The 15,241-nt window shown below is 61.5% G+C and overlaps 1 protein-coding gene across 3 annotated transcripts; it reads right to left on the bottom strand.

The window, feature by feature from the left end:
• Window positions 1-235: 235 nt before the first annotated feature.
• ERN2 (endoplasmic reticulum to nucleus signaling 2) lies at window positions 236-14,007 on the bottom strand. 3 transcript variants are annotated; one of them, XM_063344356.1, is made up of 22 exons: window positions 13,845-14,007; window positions 10,907-11,024; window positions 10,545-10,578; window positions 9,870-9,942; window positions 9,450-9,522; window positions 9,163-9,285; window positions 8,975-9,076; window positions 8,465-8,726; window positions 8,281-8,359; window positions 8,041-8,191; window positions 6,835-6,956; window positions 6,430-6,606; window positions 5,890-6,139; window positions 5,520-5,610; window positions 4,689-4,878; window positions 3,845-3,944; window positions 3,469-3,668; window positions 2,641-2,788; window positions 2,403-2,530; window positions 2,035-2,158; window positions 1,666-1,733; window positions 241-1,594 (listed from the first exon to the last, which is right to left on the bottom strand). In XM_063344356.1, exons 1-22 carry the CDS (start codon window positions 13,935-13,937, stop codon window positions 1,403-1,405), a joined length of 2,898 nt encoding a protein of 965 aa, XP_063200426.1. In that variant the 5' UTR covers window positions 13,938-14,007; the 3' UTR covers window positions 241-1,402. The 3 variants fall into 3 exon arrangements, with proteins under 3 accessions (XP_063200427.1, XP_063200425.1, XP_063200426.1); XM_063344357.1 differs by having other exon boundaries at window positions 236-1,733; window positions 8,041-8,185; XM_063344355.1 differs by having other exon boundaries at window positions 239-1,733.
• Window positions 14,008-15,241: the final 1,234 nt, after the last annotated feature.

Here is a 15,241-nt window from a genome sequence, read left to right as displayed (position 1 = left end):
CTCTTTACATGAAAGATGCTAAAAATTTGTGACTGTAGAATTAGGAAGAGTCACCTACTGCAGTAGACTTCACCAGGAACCCAGTAAGCTATGCTGGGCTTTCTCCCACCATTGCTGACTGCCAGCACCTACTGGTGCTCTCAGGCCAGTTTATTTTTAAGCAGGACAAACTTCTTGGTTTTCATATTATTATTTTTAGTATCATTTTGTATAAAATGCTCTAGGCCATACAGTCTTCTAAAAACTAACCAGGTCCAAACCCCTTGTTACCTGTGTAACAAAATCCCATACCCCAACACGCAGAGGAATCAGTCTGTACAAAATTATTGCTGTTCCAAGAGAGGAAACCTTGCTGAGGGGCTCCCAGGTTGCCCGTGGCTTCAGTGGGTGCTCTACTTGGAGGCTGGCTCATATGAAATACATGCCCATGGGGATGCTATAAAGTAGAACACCTCTGGGAAACCCGTCCTGGGGCAGCAGGAGGCTGTGGGAGCTGCAGGCACTCACGTGTGAAAGGATCCCTAGGGAGAAGGGGTTTCCCTGCCTTTGTGTCCCAAGATAACTGCTCCTGAACAGCTGCTCTGACTGACGCAGGGCGTCGTGGCCTGGCATAACAGGCTGCTGGTGACCAAGAGGGAGAAAAAAACCTTTTTCTCAGCCCAGCTGAGATCAAAAACTTCATTCTTGGGATTGTGCTGGAGGCCCCATGCCTCCCTCTGGGGCTGGCGGCACCTTGCCCTCAGCAGCCCTGATGCCAATAGCAGGTCTGAGACCTGGGGTGGCTGCTGAAAGCTGACCTGCTGTGCCTTGGCAGGGCTGAAGGATCATCTCCAGTGTCAAGACTGGTGTGCCAGTCCCAGTCACGACCATGTTCGACACACGCTCAGAGCAGCTTTCCCAGGAACGTGGCACGGGAGGACAAAGTGCACCAATCCCTGGTGAACGCCCTGTTGGGACCTGGCCCCAGCCCGGCTGCATCGCTGCCAGTGCATCACTCTGCCGGCTGCCCTCGCAAAAACCCAACACGTGTTTGCTTCTTTCTTCTAAAACACCATGTCCGCTGCAGAGGTGGCTTTGTTCTCTGACACAGACGCCTTCAGGCCACTTAGCCTGTGAGCGTTTGCAAAGGTGGGTGGCCAGAGGGTCCTTCCTGGGCTCAGGAGACCCCAGGCGAGAGCCCAGTGCCACCCTACGCTCACTTCTTCCGCACCTTGCTGCTGTGACCCATGTGTACACTGGGCGACCAGCCGGTCCTGGGACCCCCAGCTTGCCCCAGGGAGGGGAAGAAGGATGTTGGAGAGCCCTGGGGCTGCTGCAAGATGGGGCTGCGGGTACGGGCAGGGCAGGGAGGAGCGTCCGCAGCAGCCTGGCACTGTGAGTGCCGTCCCGGCGCATGTCCCTGTCACTTGCCGTCACCTTCTGGTCCCTGGCAGTAGTAGGAGTGGAAAAGCCGCTCGTGGGCGCAGACCCTCATGGCCCCGTGCGTGTGTAGCAGCAGCCGTGGGAAGCGGGAGGTGAAGTACTGCACAAAGCCGTCGGGGACGGAGCCCAGGGCCGCCCGGACGTCGGCCGGCAGCTCGTGGTAGTGATGCTTCTGCAGGAGAGAGGCAGAGGTGAGCGGGAAGCACGGGTCTTGGGGTCGCAGGGGAGCTGGGGCAGCCATACCTTATTCCTCATGGCCCGCAGGAGGTCGCGCACCGAGGCCCCCTTGTAGGTGCGGAACTTCCTCAGGTCTGGGAAGAGCAGGAGAGATGCTGAGCGAGGCGGGATGCAGACGGGGCGAGGGGCTGCCGCAGCCCCCCATGGTCCCAGCGTCGCCCCAAGCCCCAGCGAGCACCGCAGCCTGCGGCAAACCGGGGCACTGCTCTGCTCTGCCCGCTCAAGGAAGGGCCGGCACCTTTACCCGCACTGGTTTTCGGCTCCTGAGCATGGGCAGGTGCCTCCTGCCCAGTAAAGGGCACTGGACCCGGGAGCCCCATTCCCTGCCCGGTTCTGCTCAGGCTGCAGTGGTGAGCACGGCCCCCGCACGCTCACCTGTCTGCAGCGGGAGGGAGATGTGCATCCTCCAGTTGGTCCTCACCACCGACCGTCCCCCCGCCTCCAGGGCCGAGACGATGGGCCCCTCCGCAGGCTCCTTCTCGATGCGGTCGCTGACGTCCTGCGTGCCCAAGAGTGGGGACAGGGGGGTATGGCGCTGCCCTCACCCCACACCACCCATCCAGCGCCAGGGAACAAAGCCAGCACCAAGAGGGGATGAAGTGGGTTTGGCCCAGATCCTAGACCCAGGCACCCCTTGCAAAAGTAGCTCAAAAAGAGCACACTGACCTAAACATGGCTGTTTCCAGAACTTGTTTTTCCGAGCACACCCACACACACTGCCCGGTGGTACAGTATGCGCTCACCTGGAAGAACTGCAGCTGCTTCTCCTGACTCCAGAAAAAAGGGTGCACAAGGACCACGGAGGCTGAGGGTCGGTGCTGGGGCTCAGGGTTGATCATTGCCACAATCAGCTCTCTCGCAACAAGCTTGTCTGGTAGGCAAAGCAACACAATGGAGAAACAACCTTCCCCCGAGAAGGATCAGGAGCTGCACCCCTCAGCTCAGGGCTTTCCCCGTGGGGACGTTGGGGAAGGGTCTCACCATGAACTTCTTCCTGCAGGCAGCTCAGCTGGTAAGAGCCCGACAAGATGTTGGCCTGCCGCCGCAAGCTGTCCCCAAACGGGTGCTGCCCTCCTGACACCACGTAGTAGAAGATGCAGCCGGCTGAGAAGATGTCCACGGCGCAGGTCTGCAAAACACGAGGGGGGAGATGGGGGCCTCGCAGCAAAGGGTGAGGAAAGCTTCCGCCTCCCCACTTTTCCATTCTTTTATGGGAAAGCTTGGTCATTTGCTAGAGAGCTGCAGGAAAATGCATCGCACCAGGGCTCCTGGCTGCCCTGCTTCCTGGAGTCAGCGCAGCGCCCAGCACATCGGGTCCTTATCAGGGAAAGGTTTTCAGAGGCACAGACAGAAGTCAGGACTTCACAGCCAGAAGGACACGTCAGGGCTGCTGGTGTCTCACCCAGCTGCGCAAACTGAGCCCGGTACGAGGTTATATGGAGCACGTTGCCAGCACCAGTACGTGCCCTGCCAGGGACCAGAACAGCAACCAACAGGAACAGGATTCCCTGGGCTAAAGCGATGAGCAGAAGCATAACCTTTGCAGCAAGCCATGACCCCCTCCGACCTCTCCAGCCTGAATTTCCAAGGACTGGCGCCAGGTGAGATGCCCTGTGGTGAGCACAGCTGGGCAGTGTCCCCGTGAGGGCTGACTAGGAAGTCCTCAGGAGGAGCACCGGTGCTCTGCATCTGGGCTGACTTGGGCTCTCGGAGCTTTTGTCTTAATTGTGCTGCTGCCAGCACGGGGGACTCTGCTACGACGGGCCAAAGGAGCAGCCTGGGTGGGGAAGGCATCCATAGCTCACTGACGGGGTTCTCCTTCGGGGCCTCCTGCAGAACCTCGGGCGCGATCCAGCCCTCGGTGCCAGGGATGCCGGAGCGGAGGCTGAAGCTCTGTCGTCCCCCCTGAAGCTTCTTGCAGAGGCCAAAATCAGAGATGACGGCTCGGATCTGCCCATGGCGATTCGGGACGGAGATGAGGATGTTACAGGGCTTCAGGTCACGATGGACTGGAAGAGAGAGTGCAGAGTGTCACCTGCCAACACGCAGCAGGGCCGGTGCTGCTGCCAGGAGCAGGGCTCTGTCTGCCCCCCCGCACTCTGCCGACCATGGCAGCTGCCGCCCGAAGCCCACCGCCTCGGCTGAGGACGGGACCAAGCTGCCCCCCTGCTCGCTGCCCTCTTACCGATGCTGAGGGAGTGGAGGTGGGCCAGCCCGGACATGGTCTGACGCAGCAGAGACACCGGGTCCAGGCTGCGACGATCGAAGCTGGGGCTTTCCACATACTGGAATCACACAGAGGTACAGAGAGATGATGAAGCCTGATTTCCTGGGCAACCAAGTCAAGGCTTGCTGTGAGAGAGACTTCTCACTAGGCTGACAAAGGTGGAAGGAGATGAGCCCATGCGGAGGGCATTTGTGCCCAAGGCTTGCCATTTCCAGTTCTGCCAGTTGCTATCTATTCCCTCTGCAAGCAAACCACCCTCGCTTTGCGTCCTTGAAACCTCCACAGCTTCAGCAACACTCATGCTTTACGGAGTGCTAAGAGGATGCTTCTCCTCCCCCATGCCGAGTCTCTTCCCAGCATGTGAACAACTGCCCGGACCGATGCCAAGGCTCGGAGCCGCCCTGCTCCCTCCCGAGGGGGGAAACTGGCAGCAGAGCAAGGGCAGGGGCTGGACACGGGAGCAATGCTGCCGCCGGCTGCTCTGCCTCTCCAAAGCACCTCACAGCCTTCCCGTGCCTGATCCGACCCCTGTTCCCTCTGACCGCTGGGAAGCAGGATCGGAGCAGGGCTGTACGCCCGTGGCCAGGCGGGAGGCCCAAAGAGCGCTCTGAACCCAGGAGCCACTGGCTACCAACCCTCGGGCATGCACACTGCTCTGCTCCCACCGGAGCACTGCAGGACCTCCCCAGCAGCACAGACGAAACCCCTGGGGACCGACCTGCAAACACGGGGATGGGGACATCCAGGATTGACCCACAGCCCCCCTCATGTGGCCAGCCCCTTATCCCAGGACCAGGCTCACCTCCTGCAGCGTGGCAGAGCAGAGCTCGATGGCGATGTAGTGGAACTGCTTGTCCTTCTCGGTGCAGAAGTAGCGGACGACGTGGGGGTGCTCGTCCGACTCCCGGAGCAGCTGGACCTCGCGGTCCACGAGATGGAAACACTCGGGCAGGAGGCGCTTCACAGCCACGTTCCGGCCATCAAACTGTCCCCTGCACAGAGTCGATGGTGATGTCCATGCATGGCCCTCCCCAGCCAGAGCAGAGCCCAGCGCTGCAGATGCACAGCCCAGCCAGGCTCTGGCTGATGCTGGAAACTTGCCCCTCGGGGTCCTCAGCATGGGTCACCTTGAAGTGACTCCCAAAAGACTTGTCAAAGCCATGGAGAGGCAGAAATCTCTCCAGCGAGCTGCAAACTGGGGGCTCAGGCTCCCCTTTTTGTAGGAAAATAATCTCCCTCGCTTTTTGCTGTGCCTAGTCCTGGGGAAAGGGGCTCTGCCAGAGCCAGGGGAACCTCTCGAGGGACCAGACCTGCCGCTGCGGAGGGCTGCCTGGAGCAGGCACAGCCCAGCTGCCTGACAGCCCGCTGCGGGCAGGAGGGGAAGGGGAACACAGGGTGGTGGTGTGAGGGGGAGACCTGCACTGCGAACATGGCATCTGGTTACCAAAGGCCCCGAGCCCAGCTCTCCAGATGGGTTTGATGAGGACCATGAGAAGGGGAAGGTGCCAACCCATTCTCAAAGGCCCCATAACCAGCAGCCACCACCCAGGGAAGGAGATGCTTTGGTGCTGTACAAGGTGGCTCCCAGGGAGAATGAGAGGAATGAGGGCAAGCACCCCGGGGTGCCACCCACCTGAAGACAAAGGTTCCTCCAGCTCCATGGCCCAGCACATCCTTGGGATTAAAAGAAACTTTCCCAACTACAATCACGTCTGGTTCTGCATCTGCAGAGGAAGGGGAAGACAGCCATCCTTCAACCTATGAGCCTTAGTCCTACATGAAGAACACCCAATTCTTTAATCACTTGTCCGTTTCTTTGGCCCTACTACTCTCGCAATGGCTTTTGTAGCCCATGCTTATCCAGCAGCACGTCTTGCACCTCCTCCCATCTCAGCTGGGCTGCAGTTCTCACATCTGTGGGGCATCTCTGCTCCTGCTTTGGGGGACAACATCTACAGAGCGAGCAAGCCCCTCACACCTTGCCCATTCCCACCTGCACACACCTTCAGCGGCCGCTGGGACAGCCAGATCCGGGCTGACCATCCCATTAGCCGAGTCCTTCAGGTGAGCCGAGGGGCTGGAGCTCTGTGAGAGCTGAGATGCACTTCTCCGTCTCAGCCCCGGCTCCCCAGGCTCTGCAGGAACACCCTCCCCGGAGACGCGGCCTGGGAGCAGCATCTCCTGCTGCTGCTGCAGGAGCTGAATCTGCTTCTCCAGCTGCTGCTGCTGCACTGCATGCTGCTTCTGCAGTTTCTGGAACACAAACCACAGGAGCGCTCAGCTCCTGCGCCCAGAGCAGAGCCGGGGCATTGCCAGGGCTCGGCACAAGCCACATGCACCGTCTGTCCCCTGCCCAGCTGGCAGAATGCCGCGTACCACCTCGGCTCATTATGTGTCTACAAGACAGCGTGGGAGCTGCGTGGCTTATCGCCCCCACGGCACCGCTGCTCGTACCACAAGGGTGAGAGAAAAGGGAGTTGCTGGCCCTTCAGAAGCAGCGTTTCTGCGGCAGGCAGCGGGCTCCTCCAGCGGCCACCACTCACCGTGAGCAGGAGGAACAGGACTCCTCCACCCAGCAGGGCCGTGCCGACGCCAGCCATCACCAGGTCCCAGGTGCCGGTCTCGGGGTACACCTCCGCCTGCTCCCTCGGTGCGGGGTCCGGCTGGAATGGGCCCTCGCTGCGGACAGCCGGCTCCTCCGGGCTGCTCGGGGCCAGAAACTGCAACACACGCCCGGGGATGGGTGACACCGGAGGGATGGACCGCTGGGGCACTCAGGTTTGGGACCCCTCCCCACTACAGGCCTACATGTAGGACCCTGTCCTTGCGCTACCCCACACTGGGTACCCACCACGCCGCCCCAGACAGCCCAGACCCTTCAGTGTCCCAGCACTGCCCGAGGTTCTCCCCAGTGCAGAGCTGGGACCCAGCAGAGTTCCGCCACTCACGTCGTCAAACACGGTCCTGGCACGAGGAGCCCTGGGGATGATGGTTTCCGTTGTCTTCCTCAGGTTCTCGGGGAAGGCTCGCAGCATCGTAGTGTGGACCACGGGAGGCAGCTCGTGGTGCCCTGTGGTGGGAGGAGAACAGAGACAACCATTAGCTGGTCTCTGGTCACAGCATCATCCTCAGCACCAATGTGGGCTCGCCGGACAGCTTTGGCTCTTCAGAATGGGTATCTCTTCCCATGGGAGGCACAAAAACCATCACAGTTACAACCTGCCAGCTCTGTCCCCGGAGAGGGGACCTGGAGCAGCAGCAGCCAGGGGAGAAAGGCAGAGGACAAGGTCCCCTGCTCTCAGCACACAGCGGGGGGCCTGACCCTGCTCCTTTGTGCCTCCCCTGCCACGACCTGGAGACACCACCCTCATTTCACAGAATCACAGAATCACAGCATGGCAGGGGTTGGAAGGGACCTCTGGAGATCATCTAGTCCAGCCCCTGCCAGAGCAGGGTCACCCAGAGCAGGTGGCACGGGAACACATCCAGGCGGGGTTGGAATGTCTCCAGAGACGGAGACTCCACCACCTCCCTGGGCAGCCTGTGCCAGGGCTCTGCCACCCTCAGGGTAAAGAAGTTCCTCCTCACGTTTAGGTGGAACTTCCTATGGTCAAGTTTGTGCCTGTTACCTCTTGTCCTGTACCCGGGCACCACTGAAAAGAGCCTGGCCCCATCCTCCTGACACCCACCCTTTAAGCATTGATAAGCATTGATAAGATCCCCCTTTAGTCATCTTTTTCCAGACTCAAGAGACCCAAATCCTTCCATTTCCAAACACGCCAACACAGCCATCTCACCTGTGACAGTGATCACAGAGCAGGCTAATTAACCCAGCGTCTGTGTGCAGGGCTAGTGCACAATGGCACACTCACCAGCACGGGTAATTGTGAGCCCCGCTTCAAAGGGCCCCTGCCCCCCGCCCTGACGTAGGCAGCCCCTCCTGGGCAGGGGACAAGGATGGGCTGCAACCAGCCCCAAGCCAGAGTCACCGCAGTCCCCGAGGGTGAGTCACAGCCTGGGCCCCATGTGCCCCAGTGAACGAAGCAGGTTGGGCTGCCACCCCAAAACACACCGGCAGCTCGGGCTGCCCCTCCCTGGGGCACTCTCCAGGAGCAAGGACGCAGGGAAAGGCCATGCCCCTTGTGGGTCCGCACCTATGAGGAGCCACTGGTTGTGGAGTGAGGTGATGCTGCCCTGAGGGTACTTGACGTCGGTGCTGGGCGTGATCTCACACTCTCCCGACTCTCTCATGGTCACATCATCTGTGGTGGGGCCGTCGATCCTGGCCAGCGTGATGCCCTGCGGCTGGGGATCCGACAGCTCATGGAGAACCACGCAGGCGGGACATGCGCCTGCCACGGCTCAGCCCAAAAGGGGACAGCAGGGAGACTCACCACCAGAGCCACGCTGCCATGGACCAGGGAGGTCAAGGCGTAGAAGCTGGCCGCATACTTCCCCACGTAGAGCGCTGGCCTGCAAGGCAGGGACAAGCATCAGCCTTCTATCTGTCATGGATCAGAGTGGCTGAGCACAAGCAACCCAAATGCCACCGGCTGCCACAGAACAGGAACCACCTACAGCAGCTGGGTCTTGGTGGCGGCGAAGTCTTTCACAGACTGGTAGCTCCACTTGAGGAGGTGGATGTCCTGCGAGTGAAAGGTCAGGTAGCGCAGGGTCTCCATGGCCAGGTTGAGGTGGGGGATGCGGCGGAGGCTGTCCTGGTGCCACACGTAGATGCCGACCACGGGCGAGCCATAGTTCTGCGCCCACAGGACCTCCCCACTCTCCTTGTCCAGCGTCACCACCAGCCCGTCCCCGCTCGAGGCGAAGTGTGCCATTTCTAGGCAGAATCAGAGGGAGGGGACGATGCAGCAGTGCTGGCCATGGGGCTTTGTCCCCCTCTGCCCCCCCTCGGTCCTGCCACCAGCCGTGGACTGTTGCCTGCTGCTCAGCTCCCACGAGAGCTGCTGCAGTAGCTGTTATTCCCGGCAATCAGCACAGCCTGCCGTCCATGGCAGCATCTCCCCGGCGTGGAATCCCACTGCAAGCAGGGCGCCGGGGCAGCTGGCTCCTGCGGTGGCCACTCACTGTAGTGGTAGGACTCCTCGCAGAGCGGCGCCGAGTAGTCGGAGAAGGTGGCGTTCCAGCGCAGCTCCCGCGACTTGGTGTCGTACATGGTGATGACGTACTCTGGGGATGAGGGCACGGCATGAGGGCACTGCCCAGCACCCTGCTCCTGGGACTAGAGGGATGAACGGGGAGCAGGACTGGCTTACGGGTACGGCCGATGTAGAGCAGGGGACTTGATGGGCACAGACCATCCCAGGCCTCTGTTGAGAGAGTGGTCTGCTTCTCCCCTGACTTGGGGTCCACGATGAACCAGGTGTCCTGCTTCTTCCCTGAGAATGAAAATACATTTTCCATAAGTCTCCGCAGCCCCAGGAGCCACTCAACAGGCTGCCTCCTGCCCCTCCCCTCCACGGACATGTTCCCGGGAGGTCGCCATGCAGCTTCTCCTCCTCCCCCTGCCCCAGGTTCAGCGGAGCGGCCGGGCTCTGCATACCGGTGTAGAGCACGCCGTCCGAACTGCGGCATGGTGAGGACTGGACCAGCTCCGGGATGGTGAACGGGAGTTTCTGTAACACAGACGGCAGAGTGGATGCGGGGCCAGAGAAACGCCTCCCCGAGCGGCAGCATTCCTGCCTGCACAAGCAGGGTGGGAAGGAGAGATCCTCCGGGACAGCCCCCTCCTCCTCGCCTGCATTCCCTCCTCAACCCCAAAGCAGGACAGTGGGGAAGGAAAGGCTCCCAGCTGTATTTGCCCCACACCCGCTTTGCTGACATCTTCCAGGTGCCAAGGACAAGCTGGAGCAACCAAAGGCCCCAGGCTCGCACTGTCCCGCAGGTTCACCTCGTCCCCCAGCCCAGTGAACCCCCCGGCATGTGGGCAGGCAGGATGCACGCAGCCCGCGGCCCCACTGACCATCAAGCCTTCTTTGTTTTTTCCTCCCAGGATATACAGGCTGCCATCATTGGGGTCTGGAAGGAACGCTGGTCTGGAAAGGAGGAGAGAGAAGGATGAAACATGAACTGTCCCCCACGCCAAGGGCTAAAAAGGAGCTGCACTAAAGAAACCCCTTCAGCATTCTGCTCCAGGGTGACTCACTACAGGGCTTGAGTTTTCCTGGAAACCTCCAGCACTGGATTTGGTAGGAGATGACCTCCCGGTCTGGGTCAGCACCGTAACTCCGTGCAGCTGCCCTTCGCCTACCAGCCACGCTCCCAACCCGCCCCAGGGGAGCTCCCTCCTGTCCTGCCTTCCCCCTGTGCTTTCCGGGTGTATTTTCCTCAATTTCTCTCCTACACTTCAGTGCGTGGTGGTGGTGCTGAGAGCTCCTGGGCTCCCTGTAGAAAGGCTACAATTCACCAGCAGGGAGCAGCTATTCCTCGTCATCCTGCACGAAGCGCTAGCACCGAGGGTAGGTTTAAGGCAAGGCAATGGCACGGGCTGGGGAGGGTCATTTCTCCCAGGTTCCCCTTTCCTGCTGTGAATCCGCTGGTTCACCGGGGCCGTCGTGCACCTCCCAAAGGCTCCTGCCCAGCCCGCAGGCTGCCTGCCCTGCACAGGGGACCCTGCCTGCGGGGGGGTGACACTCACTCTGCCACATAAACCGGCACCTGCAGAATAGGATCTGAAAAAGAGAGCGAAACGCAGACGTCAGTGGCCTCTCCCTGCGAGCGGGGACAACGTGGCAGTGTTTACCAAGCGCAGCCGTGCCCAGGTCCGCAGCCTATTTGCATTTCAGACCCAGAATAGGCACCGCCGGCAGCGGGGGGTCTGTCCCCCTCAAGATGTGCATGGCTATGCCTGGGGCTGGACCTGCAGCTGGCAGCGTCCCCCAGCGCTGGAGGAACTGGCAGCCCAGAGCCAGGCTTGGGGGGGTGCATCCCCAAACCCCGGCTAGTGACAAGCCCGGGGAGCCAGGCTGTGAGCGAGCACCCCCCGGGGTCGTTACTCACCATCCTTCAGGGTCCACTTGATGTCACCTGTGCTCTTACTCACTGCATGGAGGTTTCCATCCAGAGTGGATATGAAGAGCAGTGTTTCTGGGACAGTCACAGCACCGCCTTTGAGGCACTACGGATAGAAACACTGTCCTCAGAGAGCAGGGCCAGGCTTGGGAATGAGCCCCCGCGGCCCAGGCTGTCTCACACAGCTCAGCAGCCCCCCCACACCCAGCACGTCGCAGCAGCAGACCGCAGGGAAGAGCCCCAGAGTCCCTTCTGGTCCCCGGCAAGGCAAGGCTGGGAAGGAAAATACATTATTTCCTTGCACCAGCATATTAAATCTGCTTGTTGCTCCAGCTCCACCTGCACAGGACACCGCAGAATCGCTAATGGTACTTCGTAAGTGCTGTGTTTTACAGATCCATGTAAGGATCCAAGGCAGCTGCACTCGCAGCAAGTGGCACTCGGTGCCACGGTGGCACTGAATGGCAGTGAGTGGCCATGGCAGCCTGTGTCACCCGTGGTCCCTGGCTCCTGCAGCACAGGTCACATCCCACCGGCCGCAGCCTTTCCCCTCCTCTCCCCTGGAGCCAGCGTTCCCGCCGGTGGGGATGAGCAGCAGCACAGGCTGTTCCCGGCCACAACTCCGAGGTGCCTTCCTAAAGGTGACACAAACAGCCCACCGGCTCCTGCCAGAAACAAACCAGTCGGGTGACTTTTCATGCCAGAAATGCAATGAATTGCTCACGCAGGCCTTCAAAGCGCCAGATTTCAGCTACCCTGACGTGCAGGGAGTAATTGCACATTCACGCTGGGGAGAGGAGCTGCTGCTTCCGTGTACGGCATCCGTATAGCCAGGGCCAGCTCAGCCACACGCCAGCCTCACCCCGTCGGCAAACAGGGATCAGCAAACAGCATGGGGGACCCAAATGGCTCCAGGCAGAGGCAGGGCCAGTGTGGCCGTCCCCGATGCCAGGGAGCCAGCGCAGCGCCCGGGCTCACCACTGGCTGCCATGCAGAAGCAGATCGAGCAGGCTGCTGCCCTGGTCCCTCGTGCGGGGTGGCCCAAGGGATGTCCTTGGCGTGCCGCCCCCCTCGGCAGCCTCCTCGTTGCCTCTCACCTGCTCTGTACGAGCTCCTGGAGCCTGAGTCGGGCAGAGAGCCCAGCCTGGGGACCCGGCCAAAGAGCAGAGACAACGAACGGCCTGTGCCAAGATGGTGCCCTACGTGTCAGCACGTGCCTGTCTGCGGAGCAGAACCTGACGGTGGGGACAGACCAGCCACGGCACAGTGGGGCCAGGAGACACATTCTCCCTTTGAGTCACTGAAATTCCTCCATCTCCAACGACGTAGACAGCAGCCCCGATGGGTGCCAGGTCGCCTGTTCTCCGGCTGCACCTCCTGCCAGGAGCACACACCAGCTCCCTCCCAATGCACCTCACATCAACCCCTCTGCTTCCAGCCTAATGCTTTTATTTGCCCTTCTTCTTGCTGAATTTTTAAGTGAGGTCAGAGCGAGTTTCCCAGCTCTTGCTTTGTCCAGAGGACGCGGTGGGGCAGGCAGAGAAGGGCGATCGCTCCCTGCTGCTGCTTCTCCAGCACCCTCTGGCCACGCAGTAGCCTTGCTGCTGGCTGTGGTGACAAGCCAGGCCAGCAGACACACAGCTCTTGCGGTGTGGCCACCTGCGCAAGGGAAACAGAACCGAGACCTCTGAGCCCTCCCAGCTGTCAGAGCTCTGTGCTCACGGGCTCTGCTTTTCCCTCCCCCCAGTGCTTTGCAGTTTCTTCCATCTCTTCTGCAACTACTGCTTTTCCGGTGACAGGGCACTCGAACAAAGGCCAGGCTGCCCAGCCTGCTCCCTGCACACCACCATGGGCACAACTGGGAGCGCTGGGCACCCAGGAGCTGCCACTCTCCCCTCCACTTCCAGCCCTGACTCCCCAGCAGCCAGTCCTATCCCAGAAGCGCAGCTGCTGTTCCCATGGGAAGTCCACATGACCTGTGCTTTCCTGAGGCTCCCGCCATGCTAGCGTGGAGGCTGCAGCGATGCCACTGGAGCCAGAGCTCAGCCATGGGCTAGGGGCACGTTTGCTCTGCCAGTGATGGAGGGGGATGGCTGGGCTACTGACTTCTGCCAAAATTCACCCCGTCACATTGCTCTCTCTGCTTGAAATGCCACCAGCAGTGGCAGCTGCCATCTGGCTCCCGAGGGCACCACCCTGCCAAGCCGGAGTGGGCAGGAAGGTGCCGAGGGCTCCCTGGGAAGGCCCAGGGGTGGAGATGCTTTTCTGAGCAGAGACCAACCTCCGCCCCTGCTGCTGCTGTGTAGGGCCCCTCACCTAGGGCGAGCGTGCGGGTCTCCATCACACACCTGCAAGCACCATTAACGTACGGCCACGGGACCCCACACGCAACCACCTCCCACCCCACGGACAGCACAGCCCCTTGGCCCCACAAACCACACGCGTCTGGGTGCCGGACCACACGCAGTCCCGAGGCGGGTGCTCAGCACTTACGGGCTGTCGCAAGCAGGACGCTCCTGCCTGCGTGGCCACGCACTCGCACCCACGGGTGTCACGCACACGCAAGGGGGGCCGCACCTGCCCGCGCCCCCACGCCTGACCGCGGGATGGGACGCTCACACACGCGTGGAGCGGAGCGCGATGCCCGCACACATGCAGATGCTCGTACCCAACGCTGTCACACCCAGGGGACACGTACTCCCTTGTGCCGGTACCCCCACGCACTCCCCCCCGCAGGACACACGCCCACGCACACTCGGGGCACGGTCACGCACGGGTACCCGCGCTGGCACCCGCACCCTGCCACCCGCAAAGCGCTGCCACCCGCACGCTGCCACCCGCGGACGCTGTCGCGCCCCCAGGCACCCGCTCCCACCCGCGGGCACTGTCGCCCTCACCCCCTCCCCGGGCAGCGTCGCGGCCGTACCTGCGCCGGGAGCAGCAGCAGCAGCAGCGGCAGGGCCGGGAGCAGCCCCCGGAGGAGCCCCGGGCACAGCAGCGGCGCGGCGGGGCCGCCCATGTCCCGGACATGCCGGGGCCGCGGCGGGCAGGGCCGGGCCGGGCCGCGCTTATCGCCGCGCCGTGAGTCAGCGGGCCCGGGGCGGATCCAGGATGCGGCTTCCTGCCCCCCCCGGCCCGGCCCTGCCCGGCCCCGTACCCTCCCCCGGCAGAGCGGCCGCGCTCAGCGGCACCGGGCGGTCGGAGAGCGCGTCCCCGGACACCCCGGTCCCCCGCCACGGCGGTTTCCCGATCCCTTCGCACGAGCACAAGGACCCGAAATCTCTTCAGCATCCCCCCCCCCCCCCAGCTCGCTCACGCTCGAGGGCACCGGCCCCATCCCAGCGCTTTTGACACCCTTCTGGTAAATTTCCTCTCGCCCAAGGGCACGGAGGGGGGCGATTCTGCCCCTCTGCTCCCCTCTGGGAAGACCCCACCTGGAACACTGCGTCCAGCTCTGGGAACCCCAACGTTAGAAGGACATGGACCTGTTGGAGCAGGTCCAGAGGAGGCCATGAAGATGCTCTGAGGGATGGAGACCCTCTGGTATGAGGACAGGCTGAGAGAGTGGGGGTTGTTCAGCCTGGAGAAGAGAAGGCTCCGGGGAGACCTTAGAGCTCCTTCCAGTCGCTAAAGGGACTACAGGAGAGATGGGGAGGGACTTGTTACCAGGGAGTGGATGAGGAGCAACGGTTTTAAACTGGAACAGGGGAGATTTAGATTAGATATTAGGAAGAAATTCTTCACTGTGGGGGTGGTGAGGCACTGGAACAGGTTGCCCAGAGAAGCTGTGGCTGCCCCATCCCTGGAGGTGTTCAAGGCCAGGCTGGACGGGGCTTGGAGCAGGCTGGTCTGGTGGGAGGTGTCCCTGCCCAGGGCAGGGGGGTGGGACCGGATGATCTTTAAGGTCCCTTCCAACTCTAACCATTCTGTGATCCCCCCCCCCATACCCCCTGCACCCAGCAGTGCCTGCCGACCCCAGCCCACTGCCACCTGCCAGCCTGGCACCACCAGTACCGTCTCCAGGATCGGCACTGGACCAGGCTCCCGCCATCCCCTCTGCAGCACCCGGAGCTGCAGGGAAGCAGAGGGCTCTGCCTGAAGGCCTTACACACTAACACACCTTGAATAAGTGGGACTTCTGACACGGCAACAAGCTTCCTGCACATAAAACTTACAGCTGAGCACGCTCAGCACAACAAGGTCATCTACAGCTTAAAACAAGATTAAACCTGGTTTTAACAGGGAGCCAGAGAATTGTCCCGTTTTGCATGAAGCGGTACACAGCAGCAGGATACCCAAATCCCCACCCGGGGAGAAAGGCAC

This window comes from Chroicocephalus ridibundus, chromosome 8 (assembly GCF_963924245.1).
Source record: "Chroicocephalus ridibundus chromosome 8, bChrRid1.1, whole genome shotgun sequence".
Classification (NCBI taxonomy): domain Eukaryota; kingdom Metazoa; phylum Chordata; class Aves; order Charadriiformes; family Laridae; genus Chroicocephalus; species Chroicocephalus ridibundus.
This window is presented reverse-complemented; position numbering and strand designations above follow the sequence as displayed.

Coding starts and splice junctions, on each gene's coding strand:
- ERN2 (XM_063344355.1), bottom strand. CDS start 13,937: ATGGGCGGCCCCGCCGCGCCGCTGCTGTGCCCGGGGCTCCTCCGGGGG. Junction 9,286..9,449: donor GGACGGCGTGCTCTACACCG/GTATGCAGAGCC, acceptor TTTCATTCTCAG/GGAAGAAGCAGGACACCTGG. Junction 2,789..3,468: donor AGGCCCCGAAGGAGAACCCC/GTCAGTGAGCTA, acceptor CGTGTTTTGCAG/ACCTGCGCCGTGGACATCTT.